The sequence below is a fragment of the Colobus angolensis genome, unplaced genomic scaffold, assembly GCF_000951035.1.
Source record: "Colobus angolensis palliatus isolate OR3802 unplaced genomic scaffold, Cang.pa_1.0 Scaffold11, whole genome shotgun sequence".
In the NCBI taxonomy this organism is placed as follows: Eukaryota; Metazoa; Chordata; class Mammalia; order Primates; family Cercopithecidae; genus Colobus; species Colobus angolensis.
In genome coordinates, this window is record NW_012112030.1 from 9351127 (window position 1) to 9367476 (window position 16350).

Below are 16350 nucleotides of genomic sequence, written 5' to 3' on the forward strand. Positions count from 1 at the left end.
ATTCCTCAAGGATCTAGAACCAGAAATACCATTTGACTCAGCAATCCCATTATTGGGTATATACCCAAAGGATTATAAATCATTCCACTATAAAGACACATGCACCCGTATGTTTATTGCGGCACTATTCACAATAGCAAAGACTTGGAACCGACCCAAATGCCCATCAGTGATAGACTGGATTAAGAAAATGTGGCACATATACACCATGGAATACTATGCAGCCATAAAAAAGGATCAGTTCATGTCCTTTGCAGGGACATGGATGAAGCTGGAAACCATCATTCTCAGCAAACTAACACAGGAACAGAAAACCAAACACCGCATGTTCTCACTCATAAGTGGGAGTTGAATAATGAGAGCACATGGTCACAGGGAGGGGAACATCACACACCAGGGACTGTCAGAGAGGCTAGGGGAGGGATAGCATTAGGAGAAATACCTAATGTAGATGACGGGTTGATGGGTGCAGCAAACCACCATGGTACGTGTATATCTATATAACAAACCTGCACATTCTGCACATGTACCCTGGAACTTAAAGTATTAAAAGAAAAAAAAAAAAAGTAGCTCACATGGAGGTGCCAATACCACCAAGTGGAAGGGCAGAAGTAGAGTGGCTTCTTGTCTAGGCCATCTGTAACCTGGGGGAACTCATCTTAGAACATGAGTGTATTGGATAACGTGTGATTTCAGGGCATTTCCAACTGACAGTTGAAGTTGCATTATAAAGACTTTCTTCAAAAGGAGCTGGAAAACTGTGCTTCCCAACACCAAACTCCTTTTTACCCCATTCCAAGCTGCCTAGCAGAAATACCCCTTACTACTGCATAAACTGTCTGGCTCGCACAGAATCCCAGCATGACAATAACATAATTGTGTTAAAGGCCTCTTTTTGATTACCTGAATTTGAGAGGTGAGATTGAAATTCCAATTCAAGAGGAGATTCTGAAATGTTGGGGCAAGGTAACAAGGTGAGGCAGTCAAGAGAGAAATAAGTCCTGACAACTGTGATTACTGGAGAATGAAATACTTCTTGCTCCACATACAGCAGGTCCTGAATGAATGAATGGCTGAATGGTACAGGCCTTTTTCAAATTAATCTCATGATGTGAGGTCTTAGTATTCATTGATTTCTTCCTCTGTGTGTGTGTTGATCATTCTCATGTACTTTGCCTGGTGGATCCTGCCTGCCCTTGACTGCAGGTATTCTGAGGATCGATACATTTATGACCATGCCAGACCCTATGCTTACAGATGCCCACCATATCCTGAAAAAATGTCCTTATGGTTGTCAGACCACAGGGATATTTAAGAAATCAAGCTATTCTGTCCACACTGTTTGGACTCCAAATTGCCCCAAATTGTGTCAGACCGGGGGGTGACCTTCTATATCAGGGGCCAAGTTGTACCAGGTAATGGTGCTCTGGGAGCACCCTGTCTGGTGCTGAGAACTGGCATTGACTTTGACTCTGCCTCCGTCTCCTCTTGACGCCTTCTCAGCCTTCTTGTATCAGCATCAGAGGGTTAAAACAACTCCTCTAGCAGCAGCCTCTCCTCATTAGCAACCTGGAATCATTGCAGTGCTGAAGGCTGCATTGTTCTTCAGTATTTGAATACAATTTGCATAACGAAGCAGGTGAGAGCGCCTCTTGCCTGTTCAGGCAGCCCTGATTGGCAGAGAGAAAGGGATTTATAGGTAATTGGCCACAATTAATTTGGTGCACTCTTAAAAGGATAAAAAGAAAAGCAGAAAATTGCTCAGTGCTCCAAGTCAAAACCACATCTGCACCCTATGTGGTGTGTGTGCTGGTGTGTTTGCAGGGATGGGCGGGTGTGTCATGTCAAGGCACGTGAGTTAATAACCTTGTGTATTCAAGTGCAATTTATCTTTTCTGTAAGCAAAACGAAACAAAACAAAAAAGGCTCACTTCGCAGAGGTTCCTGAATCCCAGAGGTTCTCAGCTGCAGAGTCCTTCATGACACAATGCTGTTAGCCATCTTATTCAATTTGTATTTGAGGCCACTCGGAGACATCATTAGAAATCACAGTATTCTTTCTTCAGTACCAGGATAACACCCAGCTCAACATCTCTTTTGTACCCAGTCCAAAAAAGGTGGAGTCCCAGCTGTCTCAGGGTCTGTTGGCAATCAGTTCTTGCAAGAAACACAGCTGGCTAATACTTTACTCAGAAAACTGTGGTGCTAGTGATAAGCTGGGAGATGTGTAGAGGAGTTTCACAGAATTAAGCATTTAGAAAATTTAATATCAAGGTGGTTTATAGCCTTAAGCTACTCATGGTCTCCTTGTCACAAGTAATCAGAAACTAAATACTGCTCTTGCTCTATTTCCCTTCTGAGATGAGGATGAAGGGATGAAGTAGGGTGTCCTTCCCTCCACTCCATTTCTTCCCTCTCTGCCTTTTTTACTTTTCCCATAAAGGGAAGGTTGCTGAGAGTGGGATCTTTTCCCTTGTAGCTGGATTAAGTGAACACGCTGGTTACTGACTAGCAGAGAGAAAACTTGGCACCCAATATTTGATGTCTCTTTGATTCTTTCATCCAGTCAACTCTCATTAAATAAGTGGTTCTTAAAGGTGCAAGGGGCTGTGTGTGCACAAATGAAGAAAAGAAACTTCGCTGGAAATACTTTTGCTTAGAATGAACAAGGTCTCTTCAAGATTCCTGTGCACTCACAGCTGGATAATGAGTGGTCTCTGGCCGGAGCCCCATAATCTCTCCTTTGAGAATCCAAGAAGCCAGGCCAGAGAAGGTCCCCAGGACAGGGGCTTTACTGGATTCTGTTGCCTCAGGTCAGTGCCTCCAGAAGCATGTCCTGCTTTCCTGTGTCCACACAAAGAAGACACAGGGCTCCGGTAGTGCAGTATCACAGGGGCAGATGCAGGCTGTGGGGTCAGCTCTCTGGATCAAATCCTGCAACCCTCATTTTCTAGTTGTGTGACTTAGGCGAATTTGCTTAATCCTTAGATGACTCTCCTCATCTGTAAAATGATGTTTATAATGGTGATCTCAAAGGGTGGGCATAAAGATTAAAAGTAGTGAGGCAGGAGAATAGGATCTGGGGGAAGGGAACTTAAGGCTAACTCCTGCTGAATGAAGTAAAAACACCAAGGTCTGGGGGCAGGGAATCTAAGGCCAATTTGCATTGACTTCCCAAAGCTGGATCAAAAAGAAAAAACCTGGGCCTGGGGGCAGGGAACCTAAGGCCAATTAATGCAAACTTCCTGAAGCTAAACGGAAAGGAAAAACCCCATCTCCCATTCCCAGGAGCAAAGGATCAAGGGCTATTCTGCCTACCATCCGCCTCCTTCCACCAAGTCTCAGACGGAAAAGGGAGAGTGCCTTGGATTGGCTGTGGGCCAAGCAGGGACCATCCCTTTTTCTGCATAGGATACCAGTTCACCTCAGCCTTTAATTAGCCACAGACCAATTCCTTCATCCAGATAAGGGGTAGCCAATAGGAACCTCAAATGGGGTTCTTTAAACCCAGAAAACTTTGTAACCAGGCCCTTGAGCCACTTGCTCGGGCCCACTCCCACCCCATGGAGTGCTTTCTCGCTTTCATAAATTCCTGCTTTTGCTGCTTTGTTCCTGTGTTTCATTACTTGGTTACTTTGTGTGCTTTGTTAAATTCTTTGTTCAAAATACCAAGGACCTGGACAACTTCTGGTCAAGACCCTCCATCGGTAACAATAGAACCATATGTGAAGAGTTTAATAGTAGGCTTGGCACATGATACATGTTTATTACATAGTTCAATAATAAGGGCAGAGAGAAATAGGCAGGTTTGGCCCCAGGAATCCCAGTGGCTATCATCTAGCCAAGAATTAAAACTCAATGTGATGCCAGCTCTTACAGATCCTGCATTCATTCTAGTTGTTCTCCTTCCACTCTAGGGTGGGGTGGAAGGTGGTGATGGCAGGGAAAGGAGGAGCTGCACAGGCAGGAAAGCACTTCCTTGGCTGGCACTGCAGTGGTCTGGCATTGCCACTCCCTAGGCATGGCAGATGTCCTCCTTGCCAGGCAAGTTCTGGGTTCCCCAGAGACGCTCTCAGGGAAAACATTGGACCAACCTCAGTGCAGCTGGTCACTTTTATCTGTCCCTCCAGCTTCTCCATTGGACAGCACCCCTGCTGACTCTTTCTGTTGCAGTTGCTTTATCTTGGGAAGAAAGCCCTTTGGGCAGGGAGCCTTGAAAAGCACCTCCTGCAACCTCAGGCCCAGACTGACTCCCTCCTTCCCATATGACCTCATCTGGTCTTGAGAAACAGATCTATCTGGCCATTGAGGGGAGTAGGGCCCACCAACCAGGGACCAGCTCTCACCAAGACCTGTTACCTTCAGTCTTCTCAGGTATGGGTGAAATGCCAGCCCTTCTCCATTCTAACTGCAGAGGCTGGATATCAAGCTCTCTAGATGACCCACTCAAAGCAGCTTCAGTAGGTAAAAAGTACAGAAAAAAGAATTCCACAGCCCTCCAATAGCTACCCCACCCCCTCCACCACCCCAAAGTAGTTTTCTCTCACAATCCTTTTCTTACTTTTGATTTCCTGGCTACCTCCTTGGCAGAGTAATACCACACAGGTGGGAGCTTTTGGCACCTGTACTTTTATTTCCAGCTGTTTGGACAGAGTCCTACTTGGTTTGAAAGGGTTCTCCAAATAATTCTGACATCAACACACTGTTCTACCCCACCGCTTGCCTGGCAGCTACTCCTCCCTGTGCACCCCAAACAGAAACAACTTCTCATGCTGACTAGCCATGTACTTTTTAAAGTGAAGACCTGAGGCCTTGAGCCTCCTCCTCCTGGCGTGACGGCTGACAATCCAAGCTGCTCTGCACCGAGGGAGTCGGCTTCCCTGCTCATTTTCTTCTTTCCACTCGGGCCATTCTCAGGATCATGTTGGCCTGAAGCCAATGCTCCTGATGCTCTCGATCAAAGCCATCACCTGAATGGCACTGGAGTAAAATAGGAGAGGAAACATCCAAGACTGTAGTGTTTTCAGAGCGTCAGTCACTTGGTCTTTAAATGGCTCTCTCTGACCCATGCTGGACAGGAAATCTCAATGTGGAATAGTAAACTAAACGGTTGGGCTTCCTTAGCCTCAGGGAATCTCAGACCCCCATCAGCCCTAGCATATGCCCAGTTAGGCCGAAAGGTTCCAGAAATATAGCAGGCTGCACACCTTTTCCACTCTTGCCACCATTACAGCTGGAGGCAACAAGGCTGAAACACAGAAGCCCAGAGCAGCCCTGGCCACGGTTTTCATTGTGAGTGTAATTCTGACATTTTTTTTAAAACCTGACTCATTCTAGGTTTGATGCTTTTGGCCACATCTAAATTTCCATGCGGCATTAATTTGTCTCAAAGGATTCGAACTTAGTTGTTCAGAAGTGAAACGTTAATTCTTAATAAATTCTCAACCCACAACCCACGATTTAATGAACTTATAAAAGATTAGCCCTCCCCGTACTAAAACATTGATTGTTTTCTTGTTTTTAATCAGAAAAGAATGCTGGGAAACTCTCCTATTCTTTTATGTAAATAAACTTTGGAATAAAGCAACTGCCTTCAACAGCTAGCTAAATAGAATAGCTCTCCTATAGAAACAGAGACTTGGCTGTAAGTAAATTTGAAATTTGGTGGAAATCCTCAGAGCCACTTGCTCCTCCCTGGGAGAGTCAACCTGACTGGGAGAGGTCCCATAGGGAAGCCACAGACAAATTCAATGATTCCAACAGTTAAAAGAAGTGCTCACTAGCCTCTCTCACGTCCAGAACATCCAAATCTGAAAGGACAACATCCCATGCTATGTACTTTGATTTTTGTTAATTAAAACTGTTTGTTGCCTATTTCTGGCTTTAATTTTGGGCCTAGTTCAATTCAATGCAGGTAAGAAAACTGTGAATTCATACTCATGCTAGTTTGCATAGTTGCATTAAAAAAATTATAGTTCCAGGAAGCCTCTGGTCCTCTAATACCTTGCACAGGGATACCTTTCTAAGAAGGGTAATACAGAGCAGATCTAGGACAGTGTTGGTTTCTGACTGCCTCCCTCCCTCCCTTCCTTCCTTCCTCTTTCCCCTCATACTCTCTCCATCTGTCTCCTTCCTTCTCCTTCCTTCCTTCCTCTTTCCCCTCATACTCTCTCCATCTGTCTCCTTCCTTCTCCTTCCTTCATTTCATTTCATTTTTGTGTTTCACAAAAAGATAAGTCTACTAATAGCAGAATAAGAGAAAGCCAGATTCTTTACGCAGCTAAGAAAGACAAACTTTCTGATATCCATTTAGTGAATCTTCTAAGCACATGGGAAACGTGTGTTCCTCGTGCAGCTTTGTGAGTACTAAGTCACTATTTACCCAGTTATCTTGATACCTTTATGTAGTCTTGGAGGGTAGGGGTGTGTGTGCGTGTGTGTGTGTGTATGTGCACGCGCATTCCTGTGTAACAAGGAGGATAAGGCTACAAGGAGAGAGAGGAGGCCTGTTTGCTTTTGATGAGAAAAGAGTTCCCTGTGCCTGTTGATCAAATAAAGTCTCTTCCAGTTCTGTGATTTAAACAACATGGCACAGTCTAGAATATGAGAAGAGTGCATTAGTGTTTTTCTGCACAAAGGAATTGTGAAAATGATACATCTTACAGAGACATGTCCTCAATTCCCTTTGATAAGGATATCACTACTAAAAGGCCCAGTAGAAGGTAGTGGGGAAGTGTGCAAATAAGCAGTGTCGTACGTATTGTGAGAAACTAACATTAATCCAGCTCAAGGACACAGCAAAAAGGAGCACACTGACACTCAGGTTTTGTATTGTTTCCCTGAAATTAACCAGCAAGGAGAAGATTCTGCCTATAAAGCATGTCTCTGTAAAGCTTCAGTGCAAACTGGATCCATTCTTCTAGGTAAAGGAGAGGGGAACTGAACCTGATCCCACTGTAAGAAATACGCACTTTGAAAGGATGGGGCTGGGAGACTGACAATGCAGATTGGGACAAAGAGGAGAAGCACTGAAGTCTAAAGGATGCAATAAGCTCAAAGTGCAGATTACAGAAGAAGTCGTGAAGGGCATGTATTAGGTCCCTGTGGCAGCCATAAAAAATAGCCACAAACAGAAACTTATTACCACATAGTTCTGAAGGCCAGAAGTTCCAAAACAAGGTGTTAGTTGGGCTGTGCTTCTTCCCAAGGTTCTAGGGGAGAATCCATATCTTGCCTCTTTCAACTTCTGGTGGCTCCATGTATTCCTGTGGCTGCATCACTCCAGTGTCTGCTTCCATCTTCACATGGTCTTCTCATCTATGTGTTTTCTCCCCTTCTGGGTCAAAACTGTGTTTGCCTTTTCCTTATAAGAACAACTGTCTTTGGATTTAGTGTCTACCTGGATACTCCGGGATGATCTCATCTTGAGATCTTTAACTTAATTACATTTGCAAAGATTTTTTTTTTCCCAAACAAGGTCAATGTTTGTAGGTTCTAGGGGTGGGGATGTGGCTATATCTTTGGGAGGATACAATTCAACCCACTTCAGGCCCCAACAAGGTAGCAGAGCTTAGAGGTGAGGAATACAGTGTTAGAAGTCATGGGAAGGCAAGAAGCAGGTGGTCGTTCAAGGGGAAGTGGGTCGTTCAAGGGGAAGGGGACCACAAAAGAGAAAGGAGTAAAAGTCAACTGTGAAGCCCTGCTAGGAACCCAGTCATCAACTCTGGGTCATCTGCCCCCCAGGAGGACTTGGAGGGTGACCACTACTAGGCCACAGGATGTTGAACTGAAGTTAGGGATCTCTTGTCTCAGTCAAGATGGATTGAGGAATTAGGGCTTGGGGGAACCTGTTGGGGGACAGAGCAGACCCATTCTTAAAGCCAGAGAAGAAGTTGGGGTAGCCAACCCTGATAGACAGACCTGGGGCTATCTAAGACCCAGGGGTCTGTTCTGGACCCATTTGGATGGAGGTTACCCTGGCAGGACTGAAGGAGGCTCAGCGCTTGGGACAGCAGTCCATGGAAAGAGTCAGACTGACTCTGCCAATTAAGAGAACAAAAGGCAGGTATCCTTCCCCCTCTCATGTGCATTCTGTACATCAGACACTCCCAGGATTTGGGGAGTTTTACATTTTCCAGATCTGCTCTTGATCAGTGGCTCTAAGAGGAATAGTTGCCTGACAGGCCCAGAGGACTCCCTTGCATGAATCATACCCTTACAGTTTACTCAGCTACCTAGAGGTCCAACCCAGGCCCTCATTACTAGCTCCCTGGCTAGTTGGTCATGACTGCTACTTTCTCAATTAAGCTATTTTTAGCCCAGTATTCCATGGTCTGAGCGAGATGATCTGGGCCAGGAAAAGGGTGTGACAGATCGGGCTTGAGGTTGGCTGTCTCCTGCTGGCTTCCAGCTAATAGCACAGGAAAATAAATTTGTGCAGTGGAAAGCGTGGCCCCATTTCCTCACACATGCTCAACAAGCACTCAACATTTCAGGATAGTTGTGGAGTAAAGTTGCTTATCACCAGGCTGAGTTTGTCCCAGAATGCATATTTATTTATTTGCCTGCATGCTGATTTAAAAGTCATGCCCTTCCTATATCCCAAAAGAATATGAAGTGACTTCCAGACCTCCATGGGACTTCTTGGAAACCCAGAAGACTCATTATTTAGAAAGCCATGGGGTCCTCATTTAGGTGTTACGTGGCCATCCTGATTGTACCTCCAGTGTGGCAGGCAAAGACAGCTACCCTCAGTAAGCAGATGAGCACCTTTTTGACATTTGAAAGTTAATAAAGCTCCTCTAATTCCTTGAGGAAAAGAGCTGCAAAATATATTTCAGGCAGGTGTCACAATGGTGATAGGAATGTGTGAAACCATTTGCAGCCAGATACCTTTGAGAGCCCAATGGTCAAACGGCAACCTTCTGTGACTTTAGCAGCTTCCACCTCCCTGTGGGCTTCCTTCAGTCTGACTCCAGACCCCACTGACCCCATAACTATCCCTTCTCACTCCTGGTGCCACCGTTCTCCACCATCCAACAGTGGCTTAAAGCTAAGGGTCACTCTATGCACAGGCTAAAGTCAATTTGAGGGCCATCAGCCTGCCCAAGTACTGGAAATCACCATTATTCTCTATTTAAAATAATGTCTCTAAAAGGCTTATTAAATAAAGTGCAAATGTTATAATACTATCTAATTATTATGGCTCAATTAATTAGATAGCTACATGTTAGTCGGGGGAAAGGATCTAACTTGTTAGGCTTTGATAAGGTAGATGGGAAGGTAGGAAGAAAAGTGCATAACTGGAAAAAGCATCAAATAGCATCAGGGTCTAAACAGGGTGGCACACTGTTCAGGGGCTATAGTGAGCTAGGAACACCATAAGGGCAAATTACTTAACCTCTCCAAGCTTCAGTTGCCTCATCTACAAATAAAGATATTAATAGCACCATTACATAAGATAATCTATGAAATATATTTGGCATGATGCCTGGCTTGTAAGAGCTGAAAAAAAAATCTTAGCTGGGATGTTATTGAAGTTATATTATTATTATTAATAATAGTAACAATGATAATCATTAGTAGTAGTAGTAATAGTAGTGGTGGTGTTAATGTGCCCTGTTAAGTGGAATCAAGGCATTACATTAAAGGATAGGGGATTAAATAAGACAGTGGGGGCAGGGGTGTCAATACCAATCCTTATCTATGTCACAGCTTTCCCTGAGATTAGCTACAGGAGAAACACCCTGGCAGAGTGATTTTAGAGCCAAATACACAGGGACTCAAATTTTGGCTCTGTCACTTGATAATGTATAACTTTGGGGAAGTTACTAGTTTTCCAGAGTCTCGGTGTTCCTATTTGTAAAATGAGAATAATCATACCTGTATGAAGATTATCCAAATAGCATACACAGAGCATACAAAATGTACCTAGTGCCCAGCAAATATGCCCCCCTCCCTCAATGGCCAAGCTCTTTTTCCTTCATACTATGGTTGGCCGACTGCAAAATGAGAAATCCATCTGGATGGGTGAGAAATATGAGAATGCATTGTGGGCTCTTTGTTAAGAGAAGAAAGATGTCACTAGCTCCCTTACACCCTCCTCCCACTGGGGGAGCTGATGGAATGTACAGTCGGGCTGCTGAATGTTAGAACTTGCACCCATATTTAGGTACAGCATGTAGTGGAACAATTCTGAATTCACTGTAATGTGCTACCGCAAAATGGAAGCCTTCCAGTATAAAGGAGCACAAAAATAGGTTTTCATGGAAATTTAACTCTGGTTTTCTACCTTAACATAAATGAAATCTGAGTACATTTTTTTCCTGCAAAAAAAGCTGAAGATAATTTTTTAAAAATCTATAAATTGAATGGCTACAAATATCTTTCCATTATCATGCCAAGATATTTATCATTTGATCTGAGTTATATGGAAGATATATCACCTCTAATAGTCAAAACAAGTTTAGGAATCCTTCTCCACTTTAAATGTTACTTCCTTGATGAAAATCTAATCACATTGAAAAATACTCTTCAAAATCACCTCATTTCTTTTCTCAACATTATTGTTTCAATGTCTTTATTCTTTTTCTAAATTCACAGAATATACTTCCTCTCACGCATTACCATACCCTGTCCTAAGAATTTGTTTTCTTTAGGTGTTTTGAAGTAAGACTATAAGAATTTTAACATTTTAAGTATACTTTCAGGAAACTCTTTCTGATTTATGTAACTGTCTCTGACACTGATATGCAGTCATTAGTTACTTAAGTGTTTTCTATAATTATGTAAGTCATGTTGACAGATTCTGGTAGGGTGCTTCCACTTTACTGTTTTGTCATCTGCAAAGTTCTGAAATGTATCAGATAACCATTTACAAATTAAACAGCTGTTAAGGGGCACTTGCTGACTCACTGCTTTCTTTGCCTGTGATGCTGGGTCCACTGTTTTCACCAGGGGCTCTTAAGTAAATACAGTCTCTCTTCCTCTCTCCCCACAGACTTTTTTTTTTTGTCTTAATGACGACCAACTTACGGTCATTGACTTTGTGGAATTCATGGTCAGATAGAGGAATAGGTGGTCAGGTATAGGCCTATAGATTATTGCAACAGAATGTGGAAGATACATGTTATAATAAAGATTTGAATAGCTGCCGTAATAGGGCATGGAATGACTAATCTCCCAGATGAGCTAGGGAAAGCTCCACAAATAAAGGGATATCTAATCTAGGTTTTGAAGTTTCAGTAGAAGTTCAATGAGTGAAAAAGTGGGGAAAAAAGCCTCCTACACAGATGCACAGATAGAGGTATGGTTGAAAAAGATGAAGAATTGTGGATACCCAGGATATCAGATACAGGAACCCAAGAATTGGCCAATGAGACTGCAGAGCTGGTGTCACAGTGGAAATTATTTCAAAGGTCTTGAAAGTCTCTCTCTCTCTCTCTCTCTCTCTCTCTCACACACACACACACACACACACACACAAACTGTCTTCATTCTATAAAACAAACTGATGGGCTCCAACTTTTTAGAACATAATCAACATGGTATGGAGGACAGACGTGCATATCCTCTCTGCTTTAAGAAGCCTAGATATGATACTTATTTCAAGATCGTGGAAAAGAAAACTATCTTCCTCCATGTCTCAGTTATGCTTAGTTCAAACAGAAAAGCATTCAGTTATTACTGCATGGCCCATGAGGGTAAGAGAAAGATAAGTGCCATATACCAAGTAATTTTTAAGACATTGGAAGGAAACATTTTGATACCCATGGAGATTCTCCAGTTAACAGCCCAGACCCCTAGGAAGATCTGTGACCTACCTCATCTCTGCCATATTGATGCACAGTGACATGATCTCACCATACAGTGCTATAACCATGCATAGGACATGATTCACTACACCCCTGCCCTGCCATGTCAATCATGGTGACATGGTCCTGCTATACTCTGTGTGGGTACATAGTCTACTACATCTCTGCCACAGCCGCATGTGAAGACGTGGTCTGCCATACTTCTGACAAGTCTACACATGGGGCATGGCCCACCAAGTTTCTGCATCATCTATGTTTTAGGGTGGTGCCTTAGTGCATTTTCTGTTGCTATAGAGGAATACCTGAGACTAGGTAATTTATAAAGAAAAAAAAAGGTTCAGTTGGCTCACAATTCTGATGTCTGGAAAAGTTCAAGTTTGGGCATCTGGTGACATCCTCAGGCTGCTTCCACGCATGGTGGAAGGGGCAGAGGAGCCCGCATGTGCAGAGATCATATGGCAAGAGAGGAAGCAAGCGAGAGGGGAGGTGCCAGGCTCTTTTTAACAATCAGCTTTTGGGGCAATTCTCATGGAAACTAACAAAGCAGGAACTCACTCAGTCCTGCCCCTCCCAAGGAAGGCACTAATCTGTTTATGAGAGATCCACCCCGTGACCCAAACACTGCCCATTAGGCCCCACCTTCCACACTGGGGATCAAGTTTCAACATGAGATTTAAAGGGATCAGACATCCAAACAATAGGAGGTGGGCGTGGTCCACCTTACCCTAAGCCACATCCAAGTAATGAGCCCTGAGGTTGTTTTCAGCCCAACTACAGTCCAGGTTCCAGAAATAGTCACCAAAAGGTGATTATGGTAGTGGCTGCAATGGGGGGGTGAAAGGAGGTATCTAACTCAAATCTTAGTTAGGGTCATGATGAAAGATGTTGATGAAGAAACAGTGAGAGAGAGGTTTAAAAACGGATTAATAAATGGATGAATATATAAATAAATGTATCATAAATCTTGAGATGAGAGAAGTAAATAAAAGCTTCCAAATAAAAAAGTCCAAGAGAGAGAATTTTTTTTTTTTTAAATAAGGAAGAAAAAGCCAAAAGGAAGACAAATCAGAGAAAGAGATAACACAAAGGGGTAAACACAGTGGAATATATATATTCCTTGGGCCATCATGCGCCCATCTCCTCAGTGTGGGTACACAGCGGCAGCCCTCTAATAACCCACACTGGCAGGCCTGTGCAGGTAGGCCACCCAACCACATCCAACAGGAGGTACCATGCACTCAGAAAAAAATATATATCTATTATATATATATACATATATTCATTTTCTCAAGGTACTGTTTATCTTCTCCACATGCTTTTGCATGTTCTTGATAAGTAGAGATGTAAAAGGAAAAATCAGAATCTGAGCCCCTGAAAAGAATATGTCCTCCTTTTCATTCTTCTCAGACCATTTGCTTAAGTGTGTAGGGTTTTAGGTTGGGCAAATCTAACCCATGTGCAAAGTACTATTTGGTCTGAAGACACACCTGTCTGTATCTCATGGCTTCATCCTGGGGGGGGTAGGGGTGGGAGTGGAAAAAGATCACATTTTCTAAATCTTAAGGAAATAGAGTAGAAAATTTGTTGTAAGCGCAAGTCTCCAAAATTATTTTGACCACAAGCTTTATGGGACACTCCACGGAAGTGGCTCCCATCCCTAGTTCTGGTTACATAGTTTCAGGAGACAGAACTCCCATGGAAAATGTGATGCTTCAGGCAGACTGGAGGGTCAGGTATATTTAGAATGGATTTTGTACATCCTCATCCAGCAGTGATGGAAGACAGCAGACACTTTCCCTTCTCTCTCAACTGCATAGGCCCGCAGGAGGGAGCAGACCATTCATCAACACCACTCAGGGGCAATCATCCAAATCATCCAGTTAAACAGCAGTTACTTCTCTTTAAGACACAATGTGAACAACCCTCCTGCTCAGCCCCAGGAACACATGAGTGTGCCGTGGAACAAAGGGAGAGCCCACAGCCAAACACCACTGGGAAGAAAAGGAGGCCATCATGTGCCCATCTCCTCAGTGTGGGTACACAGCGGCAGCTGTCTAATAATACCCCACACTGGCAGCCCCTATGCAGATAGGCCACCCAACCACATCCAACAGGAGGTACCATGCACTCAGAAAGCTGCTAACATACCAAACCCCTTATTTGCAGCCTAGGGTGTATTAGTGATAACTTTTCACGAATCAGGAGGCCAACATGAAGTCATGTTATTTCAGCAGGGAAACTGACTTCTACTCCCATGTTCCAATACAAGGAAACTTAAGAAAGAACAGTCAATTCCAAAAATTTAGAAGACAAGCAGGTACATGAGAACTTTGAGTATGGCTGAGAACAGGATTGAAGGAAAGATGGGAGATTTCAAATGAGTCTCTTACCTTTTTGTCGCTCAGGCCAGAAACCTGGTCCACATATTCCTCTTGGATCATGAAGGCAGCTAAGTTGGCAGTGTAGCTGGCCAGGAAGATGACAGCAAAGAAGGCCCACACTGACACCATGATCTTGGAGGTGGTCCCCTTTGGGTTCTGCACAGGTACGGAGTTGTTAAACACCAGACCCCAGAGCAACCAAATAGCTTTGCCGATGGTGAAAGAGGGGCCACCAGGCTCTGGCATGACAAAAAGGACGAAAGTTAAGCCATCGTGACTGGTTCTATTTAAACCTACAAATACACAGGGTGAGTCCCTGCTCAGAGCAGGAAACCCTTCCACTAAAACCGAGCCCTTTTATAGATGGCTTTTAAATTTGAGAGTGTGTATCTCTCTTTTCCAGGGACTCTCAGGAGAGCTGCAGAGGGTTCCTTAAAAGAAAAACCAAAAGCCTGGGGTGTGTGTGGGATGGTCTTTTTTGAACTAATAGTCATGACTCCCCTCTGGAGGAGCCATCAACCTGCCCCATATACAAGACCCTGTCGAGATCACATCAAAACTGAATAACACAGGCCGCCTATGTCACTATGGTCACACTTGAGTCATTACTGTCAGTTTTTCCTAAATTTTATATTTGTATCTACCAATAATGCATTTTAACTTCCAAAAAACATCAGCAAGGATTGTGTAAGATTGTTTTCTACCATTCATAAACCCTCTTCAAGTCTGTTTACACTGATGCTAGATGGCTTGGAATGCACTTTTTCCTGATTTTTCTTTAGCTTCTAGCACTTAGCACTCAATATTTCAAAGACAAACCTGACCCCACTCCAATGCCAACACTTCCCAGCTGGTTTCCTGCCATAGAAGTTTGTGTGTAAAAGAATATCAGGAAGGCCAAAGGGGAAGTCATAGAATTCTGGCCTGGCTACATGCATCTAAGGGCAGAAAGGAAGCTGCTTTTGACTTTGATTTCCCCCTCTCCCCCAACCTTTGCACACACAGTGCTTGGGCTTCTGCCCATATATGTATTGTGACCTCACTGCAATCTCTATGCTGATGGTAAAATCTTGCCTGTTGTCTGAATCTCCATGTAGCCCCTCCACTGCAGAAATGAACATCTGCCTGCACAGTTTTACAACATATTTGCACAGGTCTTATGATGTAATCTGTGATCCTGACAGCATCTGCTCAGCCAAATAAATCATCAGGGACAACTCATGTTGAACCTGATATCTAACTGTGCACACACATCTGTGCATGTGGACCTTATTTCATGCAACAGATGTGTAACTAAAAAGTCGTTTATAAATTAAAGTTTTGTAAATTGTAAAATGCTCTAAGGAGACTTGATATGTAAAGTGGTCCCATGTTGAATTCCTCTGTGAAGACAAACAGCCTTCGGTAAAATGAGTAATTGTAAGCCCTCACTCTGAGCTTTCTTTGCAAGTCTGGATTTTTGGCTCCTGTTATTTTTTCAGGGGAGAGAGGCAATGCACACTGACTTGAGTTCTTGACATTGCTGACCCAAGTATATACTCATGTGATTCCCAGATGTTCCACTTCTTACTGGTGCCACACAGGCTGGGATCTAGGCCATGGCTTCTGGATGAAGCGCAGGTGGAAGGCCCCTGACTGTACCAGGCAGTGGAGACACCCCAACTCCCACCTCAGAATACACAAACCAAATTAAAAGGTGGGTCTACACTTGGAAATACTTCAGTGAATTGGTGTTTCACAGCTTGTACTGTGAATCCAACAGAAGCATGAGGAAGATTTTATAAAATACTGCTGCCTGAAACCCTATCCTCAGAGATTCTTATTAAATTGGTGTAGGGTGGGGCTGATTATTTTAACATGCAACCAAGATAGAGAAACACTATATTGAAACATACAGTGGTCTAAGCTCCACCCTAGACTTAGTGAATCAGAAAATGAGGTCCAAGCACCCATGTCTTTTAGATACCCCCATAGATCATTCTTATGTGTAGCCAGGATTAAGAATCTTTCCTCTTGGAGGTATAATTCTAGGATAGAGCTCACATTCTGGAATGGAGAAGGCTCGGAGAAGGCAGAATATTTCTTAATCCTGGGGTTCTCAGGAAGTTTTAGAGGAGTTATTTACAAGGATCCCATGCCCCTCTTTAGAAGTCATG

The 16350-nt window shown here is 43.5% G+C and overlaps 1 protein-coding gene across 1 annotated transcript in view; it reads right to left on the reverse strand.

Moving 5' to 3' along the window:
* Positions 1–16350, reverse strand: part of GRIN2B (glutamate receptor, ionotropic, N-methyl D-aspartate 2B) — a 418720-nt gene that overhangs the window by 32839 nt on the left and 369531 nt on the right. Inside the window, exon 9 of the mRNA XM_011954126.1 lies at positions 14204–14433. Within this exon, the coding sequence (XP_011809516.1) occupies positions 14204–14433 (230 nt within the window). The remainder of the gene's footprint in view (positions 1–14203; positions 14434–16350) is intronic.